This window comes from Drosophila nasuta, chromosome 3 (genome assembly GCF_023558535.2).
Source record: "Drosophila nasuta strain 15112-1781.00 chromosome 3, ASM2355853v1, whole genome shotgun sequence".
NCBI lineage: Eukaryota > Metazoa > Arthropoda > Insecta > Diptera > Drosophilidae > Drosophila > Drosophila nasuta.
The window spans coordinates 28193390-28218951 of NC_083457.1; the positions used below are offsets into that span (position 1 = coordinate 28193390).

A 25562-nucleotide genomic window follows, 5' to 3' on the forward strand; every position below is an offset into this window, starting at 1 on the left:
AAACCCAAACTAGGCGCCATTTGCCTTGGGGCAAGTCCAAGAACTTTTGAAGCCGCCAGACTAAAGCTTATGAGTTGCCTTTGGCTAAGCTTGTAACGGTAAACAGCTGATCTGACAGTCTGGCAACTTTCGCTCTCGTTTCCGGCTTGTTTGTGTGCGTGTGTGTGTGTGTTAGAGTGTGTGTGCATTATTGTTGGCGATTTCAAAGTCAAACGGCAACAACAACAACATAATGCGCAGCAAACAGCTGCGAAAGCATTGAGCACAAAAACTTCAACAGCAAACAGAACACGACGAGGACAACATCGGCAGTCGACAGGACAACGACGACAGCGACGGCGACGACGACGGCAACGGCAACGTTATCCTTGTTGAGAGTTTCGCAATATATTTTTATTGCAGCAGTCTCATCGAAAGCGTCGAAGCAACTAAATCGCATCGAGAACCAACAAACAGAATCGGGCCCAAAAAGAAACCGAAAGTAATAGAAATGCATAAAAATATCAAATCAAACAACAAGCTACAAATGTTTAATAAAACTCGTTTTATAAATTTTGAATATATGATGTAAAGGGAAATGCATAAATGAAAAACATTTCACTGTGATTTGATTTGTGTTAAACGCTGTTGTCTCGATGTTATTATTCTTCTCGTTGTTGTTGTGCAAGCGAAATGCTTTGAACTGTGCGGCAAAAAGGAAAAAGCGAAAAAAAAAATAAAAAGGAAGAGTTTATTATGTGGCACAGGATATGAGGGCATCCTGCTGCTTTGACTGTGTCTAATTATAATACATGAAAGAGGCTTAGCTTAAGACGAGTTTAAAAAGCGCTCAAGCGTTTAATACGAGACGTTCTTTCATTATGATTTTGATTACCTTTTTTTCCAGGCGGCGGCTGCTGTTTTTTTAAATGAGTTTGAAAATAGCATTTTCACATGGTCACTGAGTGTGCAGCTAAGTGGCGCTAAGCGACTTTCAGCATACGGGAAAGCACAAAGTCAAGACCAAGACCACCCACCTAAAAACTCAGCTCACCTCAACTGAAACTAAAACTTATCTGAAAACTAAAATAAAGCAAAGCTGTAGTTGAAGCTGTGCTGTAGCCGTAGCTGTAGCTAAAGTTGAGGTAGTCGTAGGAGCTGCAGCTCAATCTGAAACTGAAACTCAACTTTAAACAGAAGCCGTTAAAACTTTAACTATAACTAGCAAAAGACGTTGTCAAATACCTAAGCAAAAATGAACGATAGTCGACGCAACACGGCAACGGAATTCAGTTACATACTGCAACGGCAGGTGAGTTTGTTACCCAGTGAAAACATGAAAAGAAAAAACTTATTACTTTCTTGTTCAGCCATCCACCCACTCAACGACTTAGCCACTCAAACACATTCCTGCCAACTACCCACATAACTAATTGCATGCATTTTAGGGCTGTTCTTTTTTTTTGGCCCTTTATTAGGTTTAGCTTGGGCAGCGTGCTCTTGCCATTGTTTCAGTTTAATTGCAAAGCATTTGCGCTCATTAACTTGCCCCAACAGGTAGAGCAACTAATTGCAAACCCAAAACACAAAGCTAGCAATCCATTCCCTGCACCTTTTCCCTCCTTCTCTCGCTCGCCATTTGTCGTTACCCGTTTGCCTTGTCACACTTCCTCCTCCGCACGTAACCGAGTGCATAATTTCTGCTCGACAAGAACTACGTCTTTGTTAACTTGACTTGAAAATCAAATCCAACTCAATTCACACACACACACACACACACCTACACCCCACCCACCCACTTTTACTGTCGCTGATTTTTCCCCTCTCGCTATCGCTCTCACTCTCGCTGTCTCCCTCGCTCCTTTACTTGTTTAATCAAGCATCGATTGGCCTTTCCTTCTGGTTGCACATGGCGTATGCTTAATGGACTTTTGTCCATTGAATTGATTGCCTTTTTCAATTTAACTCATTATCCCCATCTTTCAAAATGGTTTTAATCAATCTTCGTGCATGAACGTTGGTTATTCTGTCACCCCGGGGTCGCACATGACAGCAAAAATATGCTACAATTTTCACAATTTACCTCCATTTATCACGTTACATGTAAACATTATCTTCATGTCCAAATATATATTATATTATTTGCTATGTAGTGCACACAGAATGCAGATGCAATAAATAATAACGAAATGCACATTGTCAATCAATAATCTGTCCGCTGTGATTGCATTTTCCAATTGATCGGAGTTGCTTGCACATTTTCCCTCAGCACGAGATTCACGTTGTTAAAACAATCAATAATATTTTCTATTATGTACATACATTATTAGTTGTTGTTGTTGTTGAGCAAGTAGTTAATCTTGTTATGCTTTAAATTGTTTCATTTTATATAATTATTTTAAAGATTTTAAAGCACTTTCAATTGGTATACATTTTTATTTATAAATTATTTGATTTTAAATTTGAGTTTAATGGAAAATTAAATTATTTACTTTATATGGTCAAAAGAGATTCTATGTCATTCTTGCCGCTACTCTTAGACTTAAATATATTCAAAAGATGTGCAGAATGATAGATAGCTAACTTATAAGTCAAGTGAATATAAAATTCAGTTTTTTCTATTCAAATGATTTGACAAGCCAAGTTATTGTTGAACATCATCGAAATTCTAGGACAGTCTCTAGATGATTGAGCATTCTATTCGTATTCGAATAGTTTTCGTGAGAAGTTTGCAGCAATAGGTATTTAAGTCATTTGCATTTCGTTCTGCGTAATCCTTTGTCAGGTTTAGTTGCTCAACTTGATGAGATGCGTCACGCGGACATCTCGAAATTTGCATATGAATTGCTGTGAAAACAAATTCCGATGAAAGCCGTTCGGTTTATTCATACATCTATAATATATGTATAAGTATGTGTGTGTATGTGTGTGTGTGTGTATGTTTATGGGATATGCATAAATGTGCGACGGTGTGTGCAAAAGCTATTGACGTGCCGATAATCCCTTAAGCTTGCTACGATAAATACGTAACTGAGCAGGGTCTCCACTGACGGCATTGAAGGCAGAAAAGACCAGTTGAGGGATTTGGATTTGGGGTTGGGGGTGCCATGGGAAACCCGTGTTGTAATGGTTAGCTTTGCGGTTAGCTGACAGAAATTCATTAGATTTTTGTGTTGCACATAAACTGGCAAATAAACAATCTGCCACGAAATTGGCTTGCGTGTGGGCTCAATCGAGCAGACGGTTAAATCATGAATGAAATCAATTTGTTTCGTGCTCTAATGGCGATGACGGAGCAGCAGCAGCAACGGCAACGGCAAGCAACACCATTGCCAAATTACACACGCTTTGGGCATTAAGACAATGACACATTCGACGATGCAACAACAGCAACCACAGCAACAGCAACAAGCAAGGCTAATATTATTTTGATTGAGTGATAACTCAATACGTTGCCACAAACTGAACGAAGAGAATGCTGCCAAAGGCAAATTAATAAATCACATGCAAGAATCACACAAACACAAATACTCACCCATTTGGGATTGTTGAATTTGTTATGATTAATGAATGCGAGGTGTTTGTTTGTCTCTCTCTCTCTTTCTCTTTGTGTATTTGCTGTTTTGTGGCAACCGCAAAACTTTGCCACATGAAATTTGAGTTATTTATCGTGTGTACTCTGACCTTTGCCCAACTCTGGCAATTTGTCTGCTTTGTCATCTCTCTGCGCCTCTGTTTGTCAGGGGACCACAAAAAAAAAGCGAAAGCAAAGAAAAAGAAAAGACATTGCATATGCCTCAGCATGTCCTACAAATTTAATTAGGCGTGGCAAATCTTTCTCAGCGCCCTTGGGAATCTCAGGATGCTGCTGCTGCTGCCACTGCTCGTTGTGGCTGCAACATGATAATAAAATCGATAAGCCGCGCGTCTTAACCTTTAATTACACAACGTTGCCGTCGCGCATATCTCTGCGATGCTCTCTGGCACATTTATCATACACATACACACATCCTTTCTAGCGACGCACACACACACACACTCATACACACATATTTTAAGGATTTATGACGCCTGCTGAACATACTGATGAGTTTTGCAGCATTGTTATGATGACTATGCAGCGGCAGAGGCAGCGACAGAGGCAGCATGTGGCTTGGCATTGCTCGGTTGGTCGTCTGCGTCCTGCTTAATCGCCGCTTAATATGCATGGCATGTGGCTTAGGGTGTGACCTTAAGACAGGCCTTGCGTCTTACTTCTTACGCTCTGCGACTTCTCAGACGTTTTTTTTTTTGCCCTCCTGCCGTCATCTCAGCCCTTTGTTTGAATATCAAATAAAAAAAATGTCAGCGCCACTTGCAGCGCTTTGTGGGAGAGCTCAAGTTCTCTCGTTGCAACTCTCGCAACGCGTTGCGATAACAGAAATCAATGTTCGTCTGCAAGTGCAACGGTTGTGGCAACACGTGCCACACACAGAGTCAGGTGCAAATATTGACAAACCTGCTTTGCATACAATTCACTACAGACTGCACAGACAGCAGACAGAGTCAGCAAAGTTGTGAAGTATACGCCATGTTGTGCATCATGTGGTATGCGTAATTCAAGTGACGCTGTGCTAAAAACTCGACTTAACTCAATTGCCACCAATGGTCTTTGAAGCATGCCACCACGTAATTGTTTTATAATCAAATCCTGGCTAGAAAACTATTTAAACATTGTTGAAGGCCAACGCGGCGCCAGCGTCGACATCATCGCTCTACTTTCTGCCTCTAACTGTTGGTTCACGCTGTTGTCCTCGTCATCGTCGCCATCGTCATAGTCATCGTCGTCATCATCATCGTCCTGTCACTGACAATGACTGAAGTGTATGTGTGTCAAGGGTCTGTCGAGTGCTGAGTGAAATCAAATTGCAAACTCTCGCTCGCAATGTTCGAGTCCAAGTTCAAGTTATGCAATAAGTGCATAACTGTTGCGCACACACACACATAGAAAACGAACACCATAAATAAATGTAGCTATATAGTATACACAACTTACAGTTATGCATATTTATACATGTTGATGGCGCAACAGCTGCTGCCAAAGATTGTGTCCATTATCTGGATGAAGGGAAGCAACATAAAAATCTGAAGCCGCACATAAAAAAAATGGCACAAAGGTGTGGCAATCCTCTGGCTCTCTTCCCCCTCCAACCCCCGGGGGTGGGAGGAATGGCTTCTGTTGCTTTAAATGGTTTCGATTTCACGTCCATGCCGATTTTATGCCTCTGTGATGGATTCAACGTGTGTTTGCGATTGTGTGCGTCGCTTCTGTGTGTGTTGCAAAACAATAAAAACAAACGCGCTCTGGGGCAACAACGCGCTCTCTGTGGCGCCTCAGTCTTTTCTGCCTGCCTGCCTGCCTGCATGTCAGTCTATCTGTCTGTCTGTTACACCATTCTCTCTGTGTTTTGCGTTCAACTGTGCCGTATTTGTGTATATCTCGGTAACTGACGGCGACGCGAAACAACAGCCAACAACAAAAACAACAGCTTTGAAAGTAACCCAACCCACAATCCAATCCAAAATCCAAAACAGAGCGGGGACCACACAGTGGCAGTAAGTCCATTGGGCCGAGTCTCGCTTTCACATAAAAATAAGTGCGAATCCCGAGTGCAGACTGTGCTAGACTATGCAGTTATCCTTTAAATGACAAGGGCTTCACATCGTCGTGATAAGCTCTTAAATTACTCTGTGAAGCGAAGCTGCAAAAGGCATTTTTGTTCTCAGCAAAAAGTGATAAGCCTATTGATAGCGTGTGAGTAATGAGGATATCCTGGCAACATTTGTTTGCCAGCTTCCTGTTGTTCCTCTTGACTTGGCTTGACTTATGCATATTGTGACTACTAAGCGACGCTTGGTATACCCTTTAAATAGAAATAGAATTTTAAATGTTGTAACTGTTGCGGGGGTTTGTCAAGTTGTTATAAAATTAAAATGCGATAAGAGCTTGTTAACACTGTTTTTTTTAATAAGACCCCCAGAAGTTGTGGTTGTTTTCTTATATAGAAGAAGGTGAAAACATTGTAAGAGTATTACATAGTAGGAATTCTCTTAAAAAAATACTTTTAAACCCAATTGATAATTTATTTCAAATACAATATTAGGCGAAGTCCTTTTCAGCTAGTGCATTAGAAGTACGTTAGTGTTAGTTTTAATTATATCTAACCTATTTAAATAAATGCATAAAATATCAACATCAGATTCAGCAGCATACAATTTTATAAAATTTATTTATGGAATTATTATTTTTTCTAATTTTTTTTTTAAGGCAAATATTTTATTTCCTTCAGTCTTAATACAAAATTATAAATTTCGTTGCTCTATTTTTTTACTTTCTCCTCTTAATAGCAATTAATTTTTTTTTAAGTGCAAAAATCAAATGCATAGCAACCTTTCTCTTACAATTGACAGCTTTGTATTGAAAACTCTTTTTTGCATTTTGATGAGTACAGGGTATTAAAAAAAACACGTGTTCAATGTGTACTTATATATAAGTATAAATATATATATGTGTATTTGGCATGCGAAATAAATTGGTTTCGTTTTTGTTGCTTTTGTTTTTCGTTACTGTTTCTCTGTTTCCATTTCCATTTCCGCTTGTGTTTGTTTTTTTACTGTTCTGGTTTTGTTTCCTTCAATAGCTGTTACTTGGTATGCAGTGCATATTTCTATAGAGCACGTTATTTTATAACCCTACAAATAAAACGTGAGTCCAAAAGATCAATTAAGCTACTCCCGTGCTGTAAAACCAATTAATAATTGCTACAATTTTGATTTGGATTTTCGATGCCTCCATTTTAATTTCTCTTTTTTTATTTTGGGTTATCGATGTTGCTATACAGGGAAGCGATGTGTCCGCTGCTGAGGCTTATGCATTCGACGACTTCAACAATTTAATGAAGGTAATATGTTTGACCCACATTTTGGGGCAAAGCTGGATGGGACTTGTGCCCCATCAACATGCAAATCGGCATGTCTGCTGCCTTCACACATTCACGTTCTTTCATTCACATTCACATTCATTAAATTCCAAGTGCTGATATAACCCACACACATACACACAGACACAAAGAGGGAGGAGAGGAGATTGTACATTTTCTAGCTGGGTGAAAATTGCTTTCGCTTTTCTCCGGCATCAAAGAATTTCCTTATTTCGAAATATTTTCAGCTTGACGCCTTCTGGGCAGCCATCTTTTCCTTTTTTTTTTGGCTTTTTATTATTAAATTTCATTTCAATTTGAGTTTATTAAAACCAAATGAAAAATGAACTGAAATGTAGTGGGTTCAAACATTTCTCTTCTCTGCTCTTTTACTATAAACAAATGCGCCAAAAATGTTTCAACCTCACACACACGAAAAAGCCGTCAGCAGTGACCATCAAGTTGATTAAAGCGCAAAATTTGATTTGATTTGCAAATGCAAGTTGCAAGTTGTGAAGTTCTGCAGAAATTATTTGGCAATCCCTTTGAGAATTACAGATTAAAAATAGCTGAAATAAATTGAATTATCTGCGCTTTATCAAAGTGAGTAGCAGACAATGTTAAAGTTAAGGCAATTTTCATTCCCTTGTTTTGTGGAACTTTCTCAATTTAAGTAAAATTGTTTCACTTGTCGATAAATTTGTATGCAAGTCAGTTTGTGTCTTTGCGATAATTAAATTGAAAATGTTTAAAAAGCATTTATAGGAAAAGTTGCACATTTTGTGTGTAGCACTTGGGCAAAAATTGAGCAAAAGTTAGCAGCAATTTGATTCTACACTCAGGGCTGAGGACAATGGCAGAAACTTGTGTAATTTGATATGTTGATGCATGACCATGTAAGGATACAAAATCTACTCTGTGTGTGTGTGTGTGTGTGTAGGCTTTGTTTTTTTTAGGCTAACGCTGAAAGTGTTGGCACTTCCATTAGGGCCAACAAGGCTGTCCGAAATCCCGAACAAAACAAAGCTTGTAATAAGGACTCAGAGCCGAGCAGCTCCAAAAGAAACAAAATGCCTTTTGTCGACAGTTTAAAAAGTTCACTCGACTTACAAATACCCTCGAATTGGCTGGCTTCTTGTCATCTATGCAAAAACTATTTAAAGTTCTTCTAGGGTAGTGAAAAGAATGGCATCCATTTGTCAGCTATGACTTGTGCCCAAGTAGCTGATTGTTTGCCCAACTAATGGCAAAAGCAGAGCAAAGAAAATAAGGCCAGCGTGAACGCAAATTGCCAATGCTCCAAATGCTTTGTTAAGAATACGAAATACATATATATATATATTGTCCAAAAAATCTCAACTCGTCTTTGTAGTTTGTTTCAGTAATTTATGCACTTTATTCGCAGGCCAAGAATAAAAATGTCGAAGGACAAAAATAACTTATTAATTGCAAGAACAGAAAACAGAAGTAGAAGCCGACGAAATCTAATTATATTCTACATTTTTTTTTTGGGCAGCAAGACAAAAGACATCAAAGTAGCGAAAAGGAAATAAGGCCAGAAAAAGTTTTCACTTGCCTTGTTGATGTTTGTGTTGTCGTTGTTCGTTGGTCGTTGTCTGAGGGTTGCTTTTATTTGTTTGTTTATCTGCATGTGCACCAACAACAGCAACAGTAACAACAACAACGATAAAAAGAACAACAGGTCGACACGCTTGTGTCAATAACGTTCCGAAAAGCGCAGTTTTTGCGGTTGACATTTGCCATGCGCATAATTACGGTCTGACATTTCGGTTAGCGCATGTTAATTGCAGGCCCTGCACCTGTCTCTGTACCTTTTCTCTCTGTCGCTGTTGCTGTCTCCACTCCAGTGCCCACACCCCCAACCACAGCCCCCTTCGACTGACCCTTGGACCCATCTCTTGGCGTAGTGTTGACATTTTGTGCCTAAACGTTTTCAACAAATTAAAATGTTCGGTTCTTGTTGTTTTTATTTTCTCTGTGTGTGTTTTGTTGTTTTTACTCGTGGCGCCTAATTTCATTAGGCAAACAAAACTTTTTGCAACCGTTGCTCTGGGGGTATGTTTACTGTACGTGTGTGTGAGCACGCGTATGTGCAAAGTCGAGTGTTGACTATAGAAAAGTAGGAGCAGACTTTTTCTCTCGCTGTCAGATTGTGAACATGAATATTATTAATTAAAATCGTGCAATGCATGAAAAGGTTTGTTTGCTGCCTATCTCAGAATTGGATTTCCTCAGATTGCCTACCTGTGTGTGTGTGTGTGAGAGTATTTTTCTATTTGTATTTGTGTTTGCCTCTGGACAATGTTTGCCTTTTATTAGAAACGTGTACCTAGCCCACAAAGGCTCTGGACTGTGCATTGCCTGAGCCATTTTTTCTCGCATTTTAATATCCTACGATTTGTGCAAATATATTTTTGTGTGTGGGGGTGCGAATGTTCAGTGCTAAAAAAAGCAGAACACAGAAAAAAATCACTGCTGTTTACTCATAAAAAGGTTGCCACACAATTGACTGAGTTCACAAAGAAAAAATTCGGGGAAAAAAACCTAAATTCATTGTGTATAAAAATATTTTGCGCATTGATTGAAATTATTTGCTTATATCATTTGAAATAATATTTGGTTAATTGCATCAGGCGCTAATTGGATTTATATTGTAATTTCGTTGGATTGCGTGGTGCAGGACATCTGGCTGTCGTCTATTCCTTGGCATGTCAGCATGACTCTTGTTTGTTGCTTTTTGCCACTTTTTGCGCCTCACACGCTTTGGCTCAATTGAGTTTCGACCTGTGGCCCCCACCCCCCGCAGTCTTTTGCTCTCTTTGCTTAACTGCCCACCTCACGCTCTCTCTCACGGCCTTTATTTTTGCATGTTGCCTTTTTCTCAGTTTCTCTCTTTTTGGCAAATTAATTGGATTGCGCGCTTTAATTGCCTGGCAGGGAATTTGGCTGCCAAATTATTTATGGCATTTTCCATGACAATATTTATGGGCTTAACTTAAAGCTTTAACTTCTTTTTGTTGCCATCGCACACAATGTCTTCATTGTGCTTAACATATGTCAAAAAATCCTAACATCTATCTATGGCCATGTGAAAAGTCTTGCGGCTCGGTCTGGTGGGAGTTGAATGTTAAATATGAATTGAGGCAGTCAGCCAGGCGGGCATAATAATTATGTGGAATTTATTGTTGCCGTTGTCATCGCCTTATCAAGACCCTTTTTGTCCCTTTTTTTCCCCTGTTTGATACGCCCGACAAAATTTAAGGCATCCCGGGACCAGTTAACAGAGTTCAAGCAGCTATAACAAAAATATTATGCTGAATAAATATTATTTCCGAAGGAATGGGAAAAGTGTACGAGTAAAACATGCTCGTATACCTTTTTGCACAATTGCAGCGATAAGTGAAAACGCTTTAAAACTGCCATTTAATGGCCAAGTTGCTGTCGTTCTCGTTGTTGTTGGTTTAAGTCAAAGCTAATTGCCAGGCCCAAAGGAGGCAACAACGTGCTGCTGCTGCTGCTGCTCGTACTTATAAATTAGGCAGTTAAATGTGACATTCAAACTGTGCGCACGTATGTGGCACGTAACTCAAAACGAAAAACCCAGAGAAAGAGAGAGCGAAAGCACAAAAAAAGGTACAAGGCTGTCTTTTAGATTTGACAGATAGAAGATATATAAGAGCTACACCGACAAGCCGCAGCAGCCTTCGAATCTTGCTCTGACAGATTAACGACCAACAACTTTCTCTAGCTTTCTCTCTCTGTTTCGCTTGAGCCTTAAGTTTCACTTTCGCTTTTGGTTTTGGTTTTGCTCTGTCCACCGTGTCGTCTGGCTTGTCGTTCATCTGATGCCGCAATTTATTTTGCCGTGTAGCTCTGCTGGCTGGTAGGAAGGAAGGACACTTGGTAATTTCATTTGTCTGGCTGTGTTGTGTAGCCTTGATGGTCGGTCGCATCCTTGACATTGCCGAGATATGCCTGCTACTGATGCTGTCATTGTTTCATTATTGAGTGCCGGGCAAAACACACTTAATAGTTTTCACCCCCGCCCTTCCTTCTCCTCTGGCTTGCCCATAATTAGCCATTTGCTTTGATACCAAATGCCATTTTTAATGGTACTTTGCCACGTGCCGCGTGAGCCGCCTGAAAGTATGCAACAAACTTTTCCACCTGGCGCAGGAGGTCGCAAGTCGCAGATCGCAGGTTGCACAGGTCTGTTGCTGTACGCCACTTAATTGAATTGAAAAACTCACAACTCGCACGTAATTTGCTTTTGGAAATTTTCATTACTCAACCTAGACCGTAGCAGAGGCGAAAGAGCGGCAACAGCAACACCGACACACTCTCAAGCTTACACCAACACCTGCACACACACACACACAGAGTATTGGGATGTGAGGATGGAAGGCTTTTAAAGCATCTCGCGCTGGGTAAACATTTGCTTTTTTGGGTTTACCCCGGCAACTTGAGTGAGTTGCGGAAACAGTCAACTAGCGAGAACACTACGCACAACTTTGTTGTTGTGCCTGCCTTATCCAGTTAGTGCTCGGTGCGCTGTTCGGTGTTCGGTGTTGACTGTTTGCTGTTTGCTGTTAGCCGTTTCCACAGTTTTGTCGACTGTGCCCAAGTTGCTCGTCGTTTGTTTTTGCCGACTAAAAAAAGGGAAAAACTTGTTTAATTGCAAACAGCTGCTAAAAACTTTTCACTCGCAATGCAGTAAATGCTTCAACATCTAACAGACACCAGCAACCAGCAACCAACAACCAGCTGCTAACTTGGCTTACTGCACAAACACTCTCACATGTTTTGAGGGCTGTCACAACATTGGCCTTGTTCCGTGATGTGGCATTTTATTTCGGGGGGTTTTATGTGTAAGCCCTTCATATAAACTTGTCTTTTATAGCCCTGTCTCATGCCGAGAGAAGCGAGATAGAGAGAGAGAGAGAGAGAGAGCGGGGAGCGGGGAGCGGGGGCTTGCTTTCGCGTTCGTCATAAAAATGGCAAAATGGAACGCAGACAAACACTTGCCAACGCTGTGTAACTGGTTCTGGCAGCGGGCAATTTACGATAAGGTTGCGTCAACTACCTGCACATTGCGTATACGCAACGTTCTCTAGCTATCTAGGTGTGTGTCTCGGTGTGTCTCTGTGTGCGTGTGTCAGGAGGACAGTTTGCTTTTGATGTAAAGAGGCACTCGAGGCAATTTTGCGCTCTTATCCCAATCAACGTGCAATAATAGACTTAACTGAACCGGACGCACACACTCTCGCACACTTGCTGCTCACACACAAACACACACACACACACTCGCACACAACATTTACTGTAGTCTTTTGTTTTTGCTTAACTCTGCCTTTAGAACGACCATCAGACACATCAGCAACAGGGCCAACAACAACTACAGCAGCAGCAGCAGCCACAACAACATCACCAGCAGCAATCATCGCAGCAGCAACAACAGCAGCAGCAACGAGGGGGCGATGTCATGTCCGGCGACACGTTGTCCTCATTACCACAAGCATCGTTCAACTATATCAACTCCATCGTTGGCAGCGGCGTCATTGGCATACCCTACGCTCTGCACCGCGCTGGCTTCGGTCTTGGCCTCGCTTTGCTCATCCTGGTCGCCTACATCACCGACTACTCTCTCATTCTAATGGTAAGTAAACGAATGTCCTGCGCTCAAATCATGGCACACACACACACTCACGCACACGGATGTCAAAGGTCGCTCGCCTGGTCAGCTAAAGCTGGCGAGAAATTGAAAATGCTGACGGAAATTGAATGCTTTAAAGTGCTGAATTTATCTGCAGCAGCAGAAAAATTAATGCATTAGCATAATTAATGTGTGGTCCGTTCGCACACACACGCACACATTGAAGGGGGATAAACGCACTCGATGTAGCTCATTTCATTTTCAGGTCAGATGCGGTCACATCTGCGGCAGATTTAGCTATCCAGGCATCATGGAGGCCGCCTACGGCAAATACGGTTACTATTTGCTCTCGCTGCTGCAGTTCATGTATCCCTTTTTGGGTAAGTGCACAACTTTAAACCCAAAACCGAAAAGTTAATCGTCGAAATCCCATCACAGTGACCAATTCTCTGACACTTTATCCCCCTCTTCTTCTTTTACAGCCATGATATCGTACAATGTTGTCGTGGGCGATACTCTATCGAAAGTTTTGGTTCGCTTCTTTCCCTCGTGGGGCGATTCCATGGGCGCTGTGCGGCTGGGCGTTGTCTTTTTTGTGACGGTGGGCGTGGTGGTGCCCTTATGCCTCTATAAGAACGTCTCACGTTTGGCTCGCGCCAGTTTCGTGAGTCTGGCGTGCGTGGTCTTCATATTGTTTGCCGTCATCCTGAAACTCATGTCGGGCGATTATAAAGTGTGAGTATCCCGTATAAGTTTTATCTTTAGCTGTGCTGCCTTAGCCTTAGCCTGTATTTTACGTTCTACGCTTTTAGTTTTAAGCAACAACTTTTGACGGCTTTTCCAAGTCATAATCCCCCAACTGCTAATCTGATACAGCAAGGCACAAATTTTAATTTATGGCGTTATAAATGCCAGCGGAATGAATTTTCCGTAGGTGTTTAAGTTGAAGGCAAACGTGACTTTAAGATTCATTTCGAGATACACAATGATGTAAGTTATTTGCGTTCTATTTGTGAATATAAACGTGAATTATGGCGACAGACGACACTTAATCAATGTTAAGTTGTAGGCGAGCAATGCTTTTGGCTATCAATAAAATATGTTTTATAAGGCTTTAGATGTCAGGTGTCCACAATAAGCGTCAAGGAATTGTTAAACTACTTCTCGTATACATTTTAAATTAAATGTCATATCTAATTTATAGCATATTAAATTAGTTTTTGAAACGTACATCAAGTATGCACTTAAAATGGTTCAAGTTTAATTAAAGCCAAGTAAAGTCAAAGCTTTAAGCACTTTGCTCAATGCTCAATCAACAGATTACGCATTCGCACGTTTGCCTTTTTTGCTGTGCGCCCAAGAGTATGCTATGGAAAATGAATTAAAATAATGTAAATGATTTCTGAAGTGCTGAAGCTAGCAACCAGCTCCCTCGAACCTTCGTTGTTGTCATAACAGCGACAGCGTTTGCTAATTTATAAAAACGACCGAAAAAATATTATAATTTTTGTTAAGTGGCGACGCGGTCTAATAAGGCGGACAGATTTATTTGCATTTTAATTACAAATTGTGTGCGATGGTGGGGCGGGCTAATTTATGTGCAGTCCCTTGCCACATCCTTGCACACCGACACACACACATAAACACACATACACACACCTTGTGTTTGTTTTTTGTGTATGCTGCAGTTGAGGTGGAATTCTGGTCGCTTTAGTGCTAAGTGGCGCTTTAGTGCCTTCAAATCTGTGGCACAACGCGCTCGCCTTTGCCCCGATGACCCGCCGGCGGCATTGAACGAAGCGCAGCTCATAAAATGTACTAGTGTGCCACTTGTTTGGCTTTTATAGCTTTTCATTAGTTTTTTTTACTTTTTTTGTGTGCGCTGGCAAGAGACTTGCAACTTTGAATACGCTGCAAGCAAGGGTGAGTTGTTGGCTACAGTTGCCTGACTGGCGACGACAACCGAAAGCTGGGCAACTGCAGTTGCCAGTTGCCACTTGCCATTCGCCCACTTGACTGGGGGAACAGACTCAGAAACTCAAGCCCAAACCCAAGCCCAAGCCCAGGCTCTTCATCCTCATCCCCATTCTCCTCGCATTGCGTATTTCATGGTCAACGGGTACTCGAGCTTAAGCTGCGAAGCTCTCTCCTCCAGCTGTGGCAATGTTTCTGTAGCAGCCCCTGTTGCTGTTGTTGGGCATAAAATTTAAATAAATTTCCAATTTACGCTGCCGGGGTCCGCTTTATCTGCTGCACATTATTCTGTTGTAAGCGGCAACACCTCAGCTTTGGTTTCTCTTTGTATTTTCCGTACATTGCTCAAGCCAACGAAATGTTAATTTGGTGTTAACTTTGTGTAATTTTTGCTCTCTCTTGCCTGTTGCTGCTGCCTGCCTGCCTGCTTTTAGTACGGATACTGCCGAGTCTTGGCGCTTTGCGAACACAGATCTAATACCCGCCACAGGCATCATGGTGTTTGGTGAGTAGCTAAGTAGTAGTAATACAGAAAAGGGAAAATGCCGCAGCGTAAGTAAGTCGATTTGCTTATGTAACTGAAGGGATAAACCACAACATGATTGAGGCTAAGCTCGGGATTATGCCACAAGCTATTAAATTGCATTCTCAACTCTCCATCACTCTTTCTCTCTTCGCAACTCGAACAGCTTTCATGTGTCATCACAATACTTTTCTCGTTTACCAATCGATGCGCGAGGCGACCATGGAACGCTGGGAGAAGGTCACCCACATCTCAATTGGCTTTGCCTGGACTGTGGCCGCGCTCTTTGGCATTGCGGGCTATTCCACGTTTCGAGCACTGTCTCAAGGTAATTGACAAGTTTTGAATACCATAATTCCCTTTTACTTTTCACTTTTATTGTCTTTTCTGTGCAGGCGATTTGCTGGAGAACTATTGCTGGGATGACGACTTGATGAACTTCTCGCGTGTGCTCTTCTCTGTATCCATATTGCTGACCTTCCCCATCGAATGTTTCGTTTCACGTGAGGTATATAAAGATACTTACGCTATCATAAAAAAAGAAACGAAACATTTGCGAAATGAATTTCGTACTTTTTTTGATAAAGTATCTGCGAGTGCATGCAGCGAATGCATCCTTGAGATACTTTCGGTAATGGTTGCCACTTTATTTTTGGCCAGCTGTTTGTTTTGTCCAAAACTTTGTGTGGCCACAGCTTGATAGATTTTCTATTCGTTTTCCTTCGTTCACAGATTGTGCGCGCTTTGGTGCATCGTTTTGTGCTGAAGGAGCCCATCAGTGAGTTCACCGCGGACAAGGATCCCAACTTGGAGAAGGGCGCTGAAATCGATGAGTATTCGAAAGCCATTACCTTGGCAATTGTGTTCAGCGCCTTCATTATATCGCCCATGACCGACTGCCTCGGTTCTGTGCTGGAATTGAATGTGGGTTTATTTTCGATTGCTATTTACACATATATACGTATACATATATACTTTTCATACACTAAGCTAAAAAGGAGGGAAGTGTGAGTAATTTCATGCAAATTTCAAAAACAACTTTTAGGGTCTACTGGCAGCCATACCTTTGGCATATATACTGCCCGGCCTCGCCTACATACAAATGGAACCGCATGCGCTATTCAGCCGGGAGAAGCTTCCCGCCTTGGGTCTGGTTGTTTTCGGAGCACTGGTCACCATACTGGGAGCTGCTGTGCTGTTGCCCGGACTAATGGGCGGCGATTGCCGTTCGGATATTGTGATGGGATATTGCCGGCAGGAGTTTCAGAATGCCACCATGAGGAATTGAGCAATGCACGTGTAAGCAAACGGAGGAGAAAGAGGAGTGGAGCAGGAGAATTGGAGAAGCCAAAAGTCATTAGTTTAGTCATAAGCATTGGCAATACATTTGCATTAAGGATGGCAAATTGTGGGAATCTTTTTCATTGGGTTTGCTTAATCTTTGTTTTTGGTTTTTGGATTTTGGGTTAATGCACCGTATCGTAGCAATATGTTAGATTTTGGGAAATAGAGGGCGAAACACGACGAATGAATATCTGTACCTGAGTCTCTTAATGTGCAACGTATCTGCTAGCTAGAAAATGTATCTGAAAAGTGTTTAGTAGATGTAATGCGAGCTATTTGAAACCTGAATCTCAGTACAAAGCGAAACGTAATGAAACGAAAGAAAACAGCAAATTGTTATATCATATGTACTTATATGCACCACAAATCAAATCGAACTATTTCTGTATCATTTTAAGAGAATTCCTCCAACAAGGGATTGTTAATGTGAAGTAAAGTGAATTGAATTGTAGTGCAAGTTCCTTGATCTTTAGCAAAGTCGGTCTCTAATGCATGCAAATTTTCGAATAGTTGTTATTGTAATTACCAAAACGAGAAACCAAAACCAAATAAACAAATGTAGGCATTAGTGTAGTTTGAAAATATATTTGGGCACCAATATACACACAATACAGACAAACAAAAAACAGAAATTTCAAGATGAGCGAGAGATGTGTACTAGTATTTGAAATTGAATGAAAAATAATCAAAAGTATTATACCAAAAGAAAATAATTTGTAACTATCTATATACGAATTATATATATACGATATAAAGAAAAAGAAGTATATGTGGCATAAAGTACAGTTATCGTATCGAATCAAATCATATTTAAACGTTTTATATATATGTATACAAACTGTAGAGAAATTGCTTCAGCTCCAAAATGTGACTAAGCTTTAAAAAACAAAACACACACGAAACCAGAGGTACATGAAACATAAAGACATACAAAACTAGATTCCACTTTCATCGAATTATACATATTATACTACATATATATATATATACAATATATATATTATATACTTAAAACTTATTTTAGGGAACAACAACAGTTTTAAGTTGTTTAACAAATGGCACTGATTATATTTTGCATACTTAAAATATATATTTATATTTATATTTATATTGATATGTATCCTCGCAGATTGAGAAAGTTAAAGTATTAAGAAAATTTGGTAAAATAATCCAATGCACGTATGAAATAAAATTATATATTTGAGTTAATTTAAATCGAAGGCATCTGATCAAGTAATTAATTTAATTTAATACTAATTTAAAACCATTCTTATTAGAAATCTGTCATAATATCATATCAGATTATTCATATTTTAATTCAGATTATAATACATTTTTTTCTCTTAAATGTTCTGAGCAGAAATCAATAATCAAAAAGTTAAAATAATTGAATCTATTAGTTTAACTTAAACTCAACAACTCAAATGAAAAAGCTTTAAAATACATAATTAATAGTTGTTAAAGAGAAAAGTGTTCTATCTGCGAGGGTATTTGAAATTCGGTATACCGAATCTAGCTATACTTTCGTGTTATGTACGTATATTTTTTGTATGTATATTTTGTGTTATGTTTTCGATATAATGCACGACGATTATGTAAATACATATTTGTATTTGTATTTCTATGTAATTTTTGATATGATTAAAGAGATTATACCACATAATATTGAACATACTCGTACTTCTATACTAAAAGAACACAACAATGCTCACTCTTCTTCTTACTGGTTACTGGGAACCAAAAGTTAATTCGGATTTTCTATTATTTGAAATTATTGAAAACTATAACTCTATCCTAAGAGCTTAACGACAACAACAGCAACAACAAAACACAAAAACATATCATGCCAAATATGAAAATGGAACACTGGACATAACCAAGGGCTTTTCTATGATACTTTTTACAACAACAAAACTCGATCAATGCTTTTACACTTGAACAGAAACAAGAACAAACAGAAGAAACACACAACAAGAGAAAATTGTACATACACTTTATAGAGCTGGTCTGCGGAACTATCCCCCAATATATAAACCACATACTTACATATATACTATATACTCGTATGTATAATGATATTTTCATCTATCTGAATGTCTTAGTGTGCAGAGAGCTACGAGATGCAGATCAGTTCTACGATATTGAAATATTGACATATTTATCACAGAGAAATTATTGTAGAGAATCTCGATGCTCTGAGCGTAGAATTTGTTGCATATATTTACATATAAAGAGTATATAGGTTATATGCATAAAAGATTAATCAAATTTCATTCGAATTAGCATATGTGTAAGCATAATTCTAATAAACAAACTAAAGAATGTATTTTAGAAAAATGCAATAAACCAAAAAAACAACAAACAACCAAAAAAAAATAACAACTGTGGTTTTTCGCTTATCATCAGCTTATCACTCGCATAGTTTTTCTGCTTAGTTCCCAGCGCATTCTTGGACTCGGTTTGCGGTTTGTGATAGCGTGAATATTCTGTACTCTAATAGCTATAAAAGCAGTGTTGGTGCCGAGTATGGACACAGTTCTCCAGCGACTGCCACAACACAAGTGACAAGTGCTCAGTGTCAAGTGTCAAGTTCTTTCGCTCAACTCGCAACTCAACTCGCAACTTCCTTCTCAAGATGGCCGATCCTAAGAATCTCCTGCTGCTGTTCGAGCACCCCACGGAGCCCATCTTCATGGACAAGGGCAAGAAGGTGACCGTCTTCGATTTGCCCGACAATTATCTGACCGATCGCTATCGTCCCATCAGCTCTGAGGTTCAGAGCCGTATTGCCGAAAAGGTCGAGCAGCGTGTCCCAGTGCGTGAGATCTCTATTCCCGATCTGCGCATTCCCATGTCCTTGGGCCGTGACGAGCAGTTCTCGCTGTTCGTTCCGAAGCACCGCAGGATCGCAGCCCGTCTCATCGACATTTTCATGAACTTGCGCTCGGTGGATGATCTTCAGAGTGTGGCTGTCTATGCTCGCGATCGTCTCAATCCCGTTTTGTTCAACTATGCGTTGTCCGTGGCACTATTGCATCGTCCCGATACCCAGGGCCTGGATCTGCCCTCGTTTGCACAGACCTTCCCCGATCGTTTTGTCGACTCGCAGGTGTTCCGCGAGCTTCGCGAAGAGGCTTTTGTGGTGCAGCCCGGCTCTCGCATGCCCATTGTTATACCCCGTGACTATACGGCTTCGGACTTGGAGCCAGAGCATCGTTTGTGGTATTTCCGTGAGGACTTGGGCATCAATCTGCATCATTGGCATTGGCATTTGGTTTACCCCTTCGAGGCGGCCGATCGCTCAATTGTGAACAAGGATCGTCGTGGCGAACTCTTCTACTACATGCACGAACAGATCATCGCTCGCTACAACATGGAACGCTTCAGCAACAATCTGGCTCGTGTGCTGCCCTTCAACAATCTGCGTGATCCCATTGCCGAGGGATATTTCCCCAAGATGGACTCGCTGGTCGCCAGTCGCGCTTGGCCGCCACGTTTCGACAACACACGCATTAACGATTTGAATCGCGAGCAGGATCAAATCAATGTGGAAGTCGGCGATCTGGAGCGCTGGCGGGATCGCATCTATGAGGCCATACATCAGGGTTTTGTCATGGATGTGAGTAAAAGAATTCCGTAACTTTTATCTTCAGTTAATAATTTCTGTTTGTGGCTTTGTAGGAGCGCGGTCAACAAGTGGTTTTGGATGAAGCCACAGGCATTGATACACTGGGCAACCTACTGGAATCCTCCATTCTCTCTCCCAATCGCACGCTGGTAAGCATCGAAAGTTTAGTTCCATAACTGCATATAACAAAATTCCTTCCTTTAGTATGGTGATCTGCACAACTTTGGCCATGTGTTCATCTCATATGCCCACGACACAAACAACAAGCACTTGGAATCGTTTGGCGTCATGGGCGACTCCTCGACAGCCATGCGTGATCCGGCCTTCTACAAATGGCACGCCTACATCGACCGCATCTTCCAGGAGCACAAGTCACGTCTGCCCGCCTACACGGACACCCAGCTCAACTATGCGGGCATCTCGATCACTGGTCTCCAGGTGGCCACCAATGGCGGTCAGCCAAATGTGCTGAACACTTTCTGGCAGCAATCCGATATGGATTTGTCACGCGGCTTCGACTTTACGCCACGCGGCAACGTGTTTGCCCGCTTCACCCATCTGACCCATACACCCTTCACCTACACCATCAATGTGAACAACGATGGAGGCGCCCAACGCTTTGGCTACATGCGCATCTTTATTGCGCCCAAGAACGATGAGCGTGGTCAGCCGATGCTGATGCGTGAGCAACGCCTGATGATGGTGGAGCTGGACAAGTTTGTCGTTGCGCTCAACCCAGGACCCAACACCATTCGCCGTCGCTCCACGGAGTCCAGTGTGACCATTCCATTCGAGAGAACCTTCCGCAATCTGGATGCCAATCGTCCAGCTGCCGGCACTGCTGAGGAGCTCGAGTTCAACTTCTGCGGCTGCGGCTGGCCAAATCACATGCTCATTCCCAAGGGTCTGCCCGAGGGTCTGCGCTGCGATCTCTTCGTCATGGTCTCCAACTACGAAAACGATAGAGTAAGTGCCACAACAAACACTAAGAATTCTTTTACTCAACAGTTGTTTATTTATAGATCGATCAGGAGCTTGTGGGACGCTGCAGCGATGCTGCCAGCTATTGCGGTGTGCGCGATCGTCGTTATCCTGATCGCCAGTCGATGGGTTATCCATTCGATCGTCTGCCACGCACTGGTGCCGATCGTCTGGTCAACTTCCTGACCCCCAACATGAGCATTGTGGATGTGAGCATTCGCCACGACAATACAACTACCACGCGCCAGGCCTAGACACAGTTTTCGAGATGACCCCGAGTTGATGACACCGCACAAACAATTTACCATTTACACATGTATACGCTAGACTTAGATACATTTTACAAGCAGAATTATTGCATCTTTATTGAAGCTTATAATAAACGCATCATGGCATTTAAAAAATAATAATAACAATATTGTTCGTAAATCGTAAAAGCGTAAAATAGCACAAATTTTGAGCGAAGGCGAGTCGTGGCCTTAGACGAGTTTCACTTGATCATTGATTGCGCTTATCAGCGCGGCGTGTGCTATTGATAGCCTCCTCAATGTCTCTCATCTCTCTATTCTATATTCTCCTCGTAAGCTATATAGTACTCTCTAGTGTTTATATTCTAACCGAAGCCGCTGAAGCTGCTCAGTCTAAAGTGAAACGTCGTGTCGTGTAGTGTAATATATTTTTGGAAAATAATTTGTATTTTTAAACTGCTGAATGATGCACACTTTGTGCAAAACTCTGCTGCTGATAGCAGCAATTGGCGTAAGCAAAAACCACAAAAAATGTATAGTCAACTGTTTTGATCTTTGCGAACTCTGACCCTTAGTGTGCGTCGGCTGCCGTCTCCAGCTATGATCGTCAGGCCAAGGCATTTATTGATTTGTCCAGCGAACGCTATTTCAAGCTCTACGATCAGATTGCCAACGAAACGTATTCGGCCAACAATGAGGAGGACTTTGAGGCGCTCTTCTCCAAGCTCACAAATGTAAAACGCATTGCCGAAGAGCTCGTCGGCATCTCCCGTGAGGCAAGTGGTTTCAATTTAACCCGAGTACGAAGCGCAGAGCTTAGGGCTGCACTGCAGGAGCTACGCACTGTGGGTGATTTGTTTGTGCTCGGCGAGGAATACTTCTCGTCGGTGCAAATGAATCTGGCCTCGCTGCAGAAGATGTCCACTGACAAGGACATTGATCCGTATCTGAATGGTGCTAAGATGCCCAACGAGGATGACAGTCCACTGGCCTATTACCCGGACATACAGAAGATTGTGCAGCGCAGCAATGATGTCGATGAGCTCAAGTACTACTGGGAAACGTGGCGCGATAAGAATCAAATCTGGGCCTCGGTCAACTTCTATACGATTGTGCAATCGTATCAGAAGGCCGCACAGATTCTCGAGATACCGGTGCATCAGTTGTGGTATCGCTATGACAGCCAGGAGATGCTCCAGCAAATGGAGCACGCAATGGTCGAGCTGAAGCCCGCCTATAAGCAACTGCATGCCTTTGTGCGTGACGAGCTGCACAAGAAGTATGGCGGCGATGTGGTCAATCCAAATGGCCCTATACCCGATCATCTGTTCCAGCAGGTTGTGGAGCAGGCCTGGGAGGCAGGCAGCATCATTGAATCTTACTTTCCACGCAAGGATCTGCCTCAGTACGATGACTTTGTAAAACAGCTCAGCGCTAAGGCGTTGATCAATGAGTCCGAGAGCTTCTACACTTCGTTGGGATTTGATGCGCTTAGCGCTGACTTCCATAAGAATCAACTAAAGGACCCCAATGAGGAGAGACCAGATGATGACTGCCGCCCTGCTCTTTTCGATCTGACGCCTCATGTTTACATGATGTACTGTGAGAAGGTCAGCTTCAGAAAACTGATGCAGTACCACGCCCACATGGCTCGCGTCTATTATGCCGAACAGAAGAAGCGTCTGCCCTCGTACTTTTTCAAGGCATACAATCTGGAGTATCCTGTAGGCGAAGCTGTTGTTCTCTCAGCCTCCTCGCCTACACACTTGACTAACCGAGGATTGGCCAAAGGAGTGCAATTCACGGAGAATTCTCTGCAGAATCGACTCTTCCGCATGGTGAGTGAAGATTGTCGAATATTGTATATTGGCTTAACTAATCCTTTTCTATTTACGTAGGCCATTCACAATGTGCTCAATATTCCACTTTACTATGTGCACACTAAAGTAATGCACGATCTGCTAAATGGCACCGTTGACATGGATACCGTAAACAAACATTACTGGAAATTGCTGGAGCAACATGCGGGCATTGAGCCTCCCACAGATCGCACAGAGGGCGCCATTGATTTCCCCTACAAATTCTATGTGAATATCGAGCAGAATTTCCAAACCAAGTAAGACAATAAGACAGTAGTTAGACTAAAAAATACATTACTAATTTGAATTCCTTCACAGAAAATTCATTTCAGAAATTCTGGGCTATCAATTGTATCGCGCACTCTGCCAAAAGAGCAATCATCACGGTCAACTCCACAATTGTGACTTTTATGGCAACTTCGTTGTGGGCAACAGCCTAAAGTAAGTAATTGTAATTTATAATATTATCATTAAGTTACAATCTAAAATTTTTCATATGTTCAGATCAATGATGTCATTGGGTTCTACTAAACCCTGGAAACAAGTTCTTGCCAAAGTTCTGCCCAAGAATTCCGGCCTCAGTAGCTTGGCTTTATTGGAATACTATCAACCCATTGTGGATTGGCTCAAAACGCATAATGCACAGACCAAGGTTAAGATTGGCTGGAATGCAACAACCAAAAGTAAGTATAAGCCACAATAAAAATAAATATTTAAATGTAATATTATTATTTATATTTCAGAAATTGTTTAATCGCGCGGAAATCATTTAATGGTATCTATTTAACTTTGCTTATCAATAAACTTGACTACAAAGCCGTTCAACCCACAAATTTGAAATATTAACGTATTTGCCTTTTACATTTCACAACACTACAAAACGACTTCGCAAATGAACCAGCTCAGTGAGCAGCAGCTATCCCGTTTGCTCTCACACGCATGTGCGTAACGGCGCAATAGCGAGCAAACGTGTGTAAGCGAACGAGACAGCAAGATGTGAATAGTAAAGTTTGGCGGCAAGTGAAGAAATTTAAATTTGCGCATGCATTGATTTGATTTAACATTATTAAAAAATAAATGTAAGCAAATTGTCAATTGCCATATTTTGTTCAATGTTTAAATTTGTTTATTATCCGTATATATATATTTCATATTTTTGCACTGCATTTTTAAACTTTGGCAAATATCAGTTTTTTGGGATTTCCTAAGAATCTTGTCTAGCGCAAGGCTTTTGTTCACTGCAACAGCAACAATAGTTGTTAACTTGTCTGAGATTAAATATATATGTATTTCCCAATAGAGTGTAGTCAGGCAAGTAATCTGTTCCGGTTGCGGAGCTGCGCAGATTTCAATGCACTTTACTTTTGTATCCGTTGCATTGTAACACAACGACGCTATCGACGCTCAACCACAAATGACCATCGTCTGCAGATGTTGGCCGAATAACAATGGATGGGGAGGGCAACGGAGGCGGTGGACAACCTCGAAGTTGAAAGAGCCCTCGACATGCGTCCGCTAAAGTGTCGCAATGTTTCGTCGTAGCTGTCGCAGCTGAAGCTCATCGAAGCGCGGCTCATTGCGTCGCTTGATTGCATCTAAAAGCAGCCAAAAGCCACATCCACATCCACATCCACATCGCCACATGCCTAACGAAATCCATCTCTACCTGAGACGCCAACGACTTTTGCTAAGCAACATGACATGCAACATTTTTGTATCTCTCAATGCACATTCCGAGCGTGCAGCATTGAGGCATTGGACGATTGGCGTACGCGAATTTGTCCACTTCGTTGCCAATTGTGCCCCCAAAGCCGGACTTGAGTTGACGCTTCACTTGCTCCACAACGACGCCTGGTCAGAGCGAAAGGTCAGCGCTTCAACTGGACATGACGATGGTCATTAGCCGAACTGTGGCAGCAGCCAATTGGCTGCCATGGCGCAAGGTCGTCCATTTATATGCCTCACTGCAGCTGAAAATGTTCGTTTCGTAGTGCAGATGATGGAAGTCCAACTGCGCTAATCGTCGGGCGTTACAAATGCTCTTTCACTCAACTGCAGTTGCATTTGCAGTTGCAATTGTTTTAAGCTCATGGAGGCGGCTTCTGGTTAAATGAATGCATTGCGTGCCATCTATCAGCGGTGCCTCCGAATACCGAGTTAGGCATTCCGTTAGGTTCCGTACCGTATCGTACCGACGGCCCGCTGCTAATTGCGCCAAATTGTTGTCAGAGTGTCTCGCTGGAATGAATGGCCATGAAATTAAATCGTTTCAACTGCAGCTGCTCCTGCCGAGTTGCGAATCCAACTTTGACATGCCACGGCTGTGATGGAAGTTGGGGCACGCCTGCAGCGGCAACAGCAACAGCAGCAGCAGCCGCAGCCGGACGCAAACT

General features: G+C 41.8%; 3 protein-coding genes across 4 annotated transcripts; all 3 read left to right on the top strand.

Annotated features, from left to right (window-relative positions):
- Positions 1 to 180: 180 nt before the first annotated feature.
- LOC132789533 (putative sodium-coupled neutral amino acid transporter 11) lies at positions 181 to 18837 on the top strand. Of its 2 annotated transcripts, XM_060797601.1 has the most exons (11): positions 181 to 481; positions 887 to 1291; positions 6861 to 6920; positions 12316 to 12615; positions 12878 to 12992; positions 13095 to 13347; positions 15021 to 15091; positions 15276 to 15437; positions 15505 to 15617; positions 15842 to 16033; positions 16155 to 18837. In XM_060797601.1, the coding sequence occupies exons 2-11, from the start codon at positions 1235 to 1237 to the stop codon at positions 16395 to 16397; spliced, it is 1566 nt and encodes a 521-aa protein (XP_060653584.1). In that variant the 5' UTR covers positions 181 to 481; positions 887 to 1234; the 3' UTR covers positions 16398 to 18837. The 2 variants fall into 2 exon arrangements, with proteins under 2 accessions (XP_060653584.1, XP_060653585.1); XM_060797602.1 differs by lacking the exon at positions 6861 to 6920.
- A 141-nt stretch (positions 18838 to 18978) lies between these two features.
- LOC132789534 (phenoloxidase 2) lies at positions 18979 to 21469 on the top strand. Its single transcript, XM_060797603.1, has 4 exons — positions 18979 to 20072; positions 20135 to 20230; positions 20286 to 21047; positions 21104 to 21469. Exons 1-4 carry the CDS (start codon positions 19089 to 19091, stop codon positions 21314 to 21316), a joined length of 2055 nt encoding a protein of 684 aa, XP_060653586.1. The 5' UTR covers positions 18979 to 19088; the 3' UTR covers positions 21317 to 21469.
- A 245-nt stretch (positions 21470 to 21714) lies between these two features.
- Positions 21715 to 24335, top strand: LOC132792425 (angiotensin-converting enzyme). The gene is made up of 6 exons (XM_060801803.1): positions 21715 to 21821; positions 21886 to 23148; positions 23209 to 23426; positions 23488 to 23610; positions 23674 to 23852; positions 23913 to 24335. Exons 1-6 carry the CDS (start codon positions 21774 to 21776, stop codon positions 23921 to 23923), a joined length of 1842 nt encoding a protein of 613 aa, XP_060657786.1. The 5' UTR covers positions 21715 to 21773; the 3' UTR covers positions 23924 to 24335.
- Positions 24336 to 25562: the final 1227 nt, after the last annotated feature.